At 34.1% G+C, this 4317-nt stretch overlaps 1 protein-coding gene across 1 annotated transcript; it reads right to left on the minus strand.

The window, feature by feature from the left end:
- Positions 1-2980: 2980 nt before the first annotated feature.
- On the minus strand, positions 2981-3664 carry LOC146930589 (putative histone H2B.1). Its single transcript, XM_085702077.1, has one exon. It carries the CDS (start codon positions 3532-3534, stop codon positions 3088-3090), a length of 447 nt encoding a protein of 148 aa, XP_085558203.1. The 5' UTR covers positions 3535-3664; the 3' UTR covers positions 2981-3087.
- Positions 3665-4317: the final 653 nt, after the last annotated feature.

Below are 4317 nucleotides of genomic sequence, written 5' to 3' on the forward strand. Positions count from 1 at the left end.
CCCTGTGGCATGGCAATGATTGGAGCCTTTTATAGGCCGCCAACTGTACTTTTGGACCAATATGGACATGACATGTGGCACTGGACTTAACAAACTGGACCAATGAATGAAAGACACGTGGCACTGGACTTTAACAAATTTTGGACCAAATTGCAAATAACCAAAAATAAAGGACTGAAATGTAAAAAATGACAAAAAAAAAGACTTTAAAAGTAATTAATAATAAAATTGGTAAAAAACGTAATTTGGAAATAAACGTAAAGTGAAACGATTAAAATTGACAAAATGGACTAAAACGAACAAATGGCCTAAATGAGGTACTTTAAAGTAACCTCTCTCTGCCGAAATTTCGTGTGAAATGACCAAAATGCCCCTGGGGCTAAAACGACTAAAAATGACTCGGATGCAAATTTTAAAATGGATTTTTAACAAGAAATTGAAGCAAAGACTCATACAAGCAAAATTGAAAGACTCAGAGACAATTTTTTAGGATTTAAACAGGGCTTTAACACATGAAAAGACTAAAATGCCCCTAGGGGCAAAACTGACCCAAAATGACTTCAAATGCAATTTTTGAAATGGATTTTGACATAGAATGAAACAGATACTTATTCTAACCAAATGGAAAGACTCAAACAAATTTTTAAAAGACTGAAAGTAATTTTGACATAGGAAATGACTAAAATACCCTTGCATGTGAATTTTGCAAATAACATTGAAATAAAATGCAGAGAAAGGTGCAATTGATCAGAGACATATCAAATGACTTGAAATACAAGAAAAGAAGAATTGAATTAGTATTTTTAGGTCCAAAATTAGGGTATAACAATACTCCCTCCGGTCCTATTTATAAGAGAAATTTGGGTCAACAAAAGTTGATGTATCTAGTTAAAAATTCAGTCCAAATACATTAACTTTTGTTGACCTAATTTTCTCTTATAAATAAGACCGGAGGGAGTAGGTTAATACTTTGATGATTTATTCCTCAGCCAAAGGCTGGTTTTTATAGAGAGAATACAATTAATGTTCTCTTAGACTAGCTTAGAAAATTGTTACATTGGAAAAATGACAATGGAATTCTCTAGACTTGACTAGAAAATAATATCATAGGGAACAATAACATAGGAATATCAATTACTGATGTATTTTCCAACACTTATCATCATGAGTATTTATAGAACTTTACATGAGCTAACTGCATTTTGTGTGGCATAAACATGTTCTCTTCAATAAAAACTGTGGCCAGAGCAGAGGCCAATATAACTAAAAGATTATCTAGGACCATTCACAAAACATGAACGAGTCCTAAAATTTCAAGGGAAACTGTGGCTTGACTTCTGTGATGATTATTAGACTGATGATGATACCTTGTGAAATTATAATATGAGAGATTTCAATGTTTTTACACTTCTCAGCCGATTCAATCATTCCAAGTCTATCAAATTCGAGTTAACAAATGTACGCATATTGTTTAGCCTTGTAAACAAGGACAAGGACCTATGCCAATATCATACATGACACCCAATGTTTTGCTAACCTCTTGTTTTCTACCTTTTGGTGCAGAGGTTATCAGACTTTGAGTGGGACTCTACCTTTTGGTTTGTATATTCAACATGATGAGGTTCATCTTAGATATTGGTTTCATGAAAGACTCAATGAAGAACTTTGTTCTTGCTTTGGTCATTTTTGGACGTGGGACTCGAGCCTTCATGTTACATTGATTCTTAGAAATGTGAACTCTTTTTGCTTTTACTCTGTGAACACAACACAAACGTGACATTGCAAGTAAATTAAAGCATCATTGTACATGAATTTATTTCCTTCAATACATTGCTTATCTTAGAGAATATAAGCATGTGCTTTGATGGAGAAATGTCACAAATACAGTTTTAAAAAACATACAATCTTACACACACAGAATTTTAGAAACAGTAAGAACAAGAAATCAGTCCATCAAACTCAACAATTAATATAATAATATGGCACTTAAGGTTAATAACAATTCATCATCAAACTCAAAATACGATCAGCACATAGTGATATCAAAGTTTTGCAAAATTTATTCATAGGTCGCAAAAAGAATACAACCATGACTGTTTACTTCCCCATGAGAAACTCTCTTTCACCAACGAGGGATTTGATCGGCAAGATCACTCGTTATAAGCACACAATATCTTGACAAGTGAATAGCCAAATACAACCCAAAGCAAATAAATCTTTTTTGTATAAATCATTCGAAAACAAGGTGATTAATGAATCTTGAAAAAAGGTTATCAGGCTTTGTTAGTCCTAATTCAAACATACAATAACATTTGGTGAATATACATCTCAATATCTGTGAAATGTAAACTTAGCAAATTACCCCATACAAACATAAGCATTGCTATTTATCTAGAGAGTTTTTATAAGAATTTATCAAGAAAAGGTCTCAGCCAATTAAATTTGTTATTTGCCGGAAATCAAGGGAGGTAATGGTGTGTAATTAAGGAAATGCGTTAGCAAATGCACTGTCTTGAATTTTTCTTGATACATTTTGTCCATGTATCTATCATTTCCCTACAAACATTGTTGAATTCCAATATCAGTAATTAATTCCACTATAATCATACACAAAAGGACCAACCACATCCCTTTACTTCCTTACCGATACAAAAGAGTAAAAACAATTCTACCAACAAAATTTCTAATGGTGCCTAAAATGAGATACCAGACATAACAAGACGGCAAACGAGAACCCATCAAAGGCATACAAAACAGTTACAAGTTCAAGAACTTGTAAAACTGGTTACGGCCTTAGTACCCTCATAGAATGCATGCTTAGCCAATTCACAATTAAATAGCAGTAATTAAACAATAAAAGATTGATTCAGAACCAAAACTTTATGCAATTTAAAACACATGCAGTTACAAGCAGCAGGAACCTAATTATACCACACAAACGATAAGCTAATCGTACCACAGGCAATTTTGAAGCCGAATATCATTAATTCCACCATTATATTACACAAAAGGATCAACAAGATCACATTAATTCAATATAACTTTGAAAATTAAAAACCAAGAAACCAATAAGAAACAGCGAAATGTCTAAGAACTAGTAAACTTGGTCACAGCCTTGGTACCCTCAGAGACAGCATGCTTAGCCAATTCACCGGGAAGAACAAGTCTGACAGCGGTCTGAATTTCCCTGGAAGTGATTGTTGGCTTCTTGTTGTAACGAGCAAGTCTTGAAGATTCTTGAGCGAGTTTCTCGAAGATGTCATTGATGAAACTGTTCATGATTCCCATGGCTTTGCTTGAGATACCAATGTCTGGGTGAACTTGCTTCAGAACTTTGAAGATGTAGATCTTGTAAGTTTCTACGCTCTTCTTGCTTCTCTTCTTCTTCTTGTCTCCGGCAGCGGAGCCTCCTTCCTTTGGTAGCTTCTTCCCTGCCTTTGGCTTCTTCTCCGCCGGAGCTTTCTCTGCTACGGTGGATTTCTTCTCCTCAGCGGGTTTCTTCTCTGCTGGCTTCTTCTCTCCCTTTGGTGCCATTGAAAGGATTAAGAATTTGGAATGCTGGCTTCTTCTCTCCCTTTGGTGCCATTGAAAGGATTAAGAATTTGGAACTAAGAAAAAAGGTTAGGGTTTGGGATTGGATTTGGAAACGAGAGAAATTGAAAGAAGTGTGTGGATGGAAACTGATTGATGCGGTGGTTTATATATAAGAATGTTCTCGTGTTTCTATTGATTACTGTGGTTTACCGCGGATCGATGATGTGGAACTTCTTAGACGGTCGATTTTGGGTAGATCAACGATAATGCGGACGCTGTGGGAGATGAATCGCGTCACTTTTTTCCTTCAATTTCCAGTTGGTGTTAATTACTTTTCATTGCGCGCACCCAAACCGAAAAGGGCATTCCCAATTTGATTTTTAGGAGTACCTATTTTCGCGGTTTAGTTTTAAAACGGTGATTTAATTCTGCGAAAACCTTTCATTAACTTTTTCTTTTTTGAATTTTTTGAGGTATTTTTTATATGTTTTCTGTAATTCTATAGTATAAAAAAAATCATTTTATATGACAAAAAAATCATTTTATTAAATCAAATTTATTTATTTAATCAAAATAAAAAATATTTTATAGAAAGACATGACACTGAGTAAGATGAGAATATGTTGTATCGAATTAAACGAACCTACAACTTAGCGTACTTTTAGTCGGATTAGATCAGATTTTTTTTAAACAAAATGTTAAAATCTTTTTAGAAGTTTATGTCATCATCCAGACATTTATGAAAGTGGAGGAAAAAAACTACCTTTGACGTTGATTTACAAA

This window comes from Medicago sativa, chromosome 4 (genome assembly GCF_051527215.1).
Source record: "Medicago sativa cultivar Bolivia chromosome 4, Bolivia_mono, whole genome shotgun sequence".
NCBI classification, from domain to species: domain Eukaryota; kingdom Viridiplantae; phylum Streptophyta; class Magnoliopsida; order Fabales; family Fabaceae; genus Medicago; species Medicago sativa.

Coding starts and splice junctions, on each gene's coding strand:
- LOC146930589 (XM_085702077.1), bottom strand. CDS start 3,534: ATGGCACCAAAGGGAGAGAAGAAGCCAGCAGAGAAGAAACCCGCTGAG.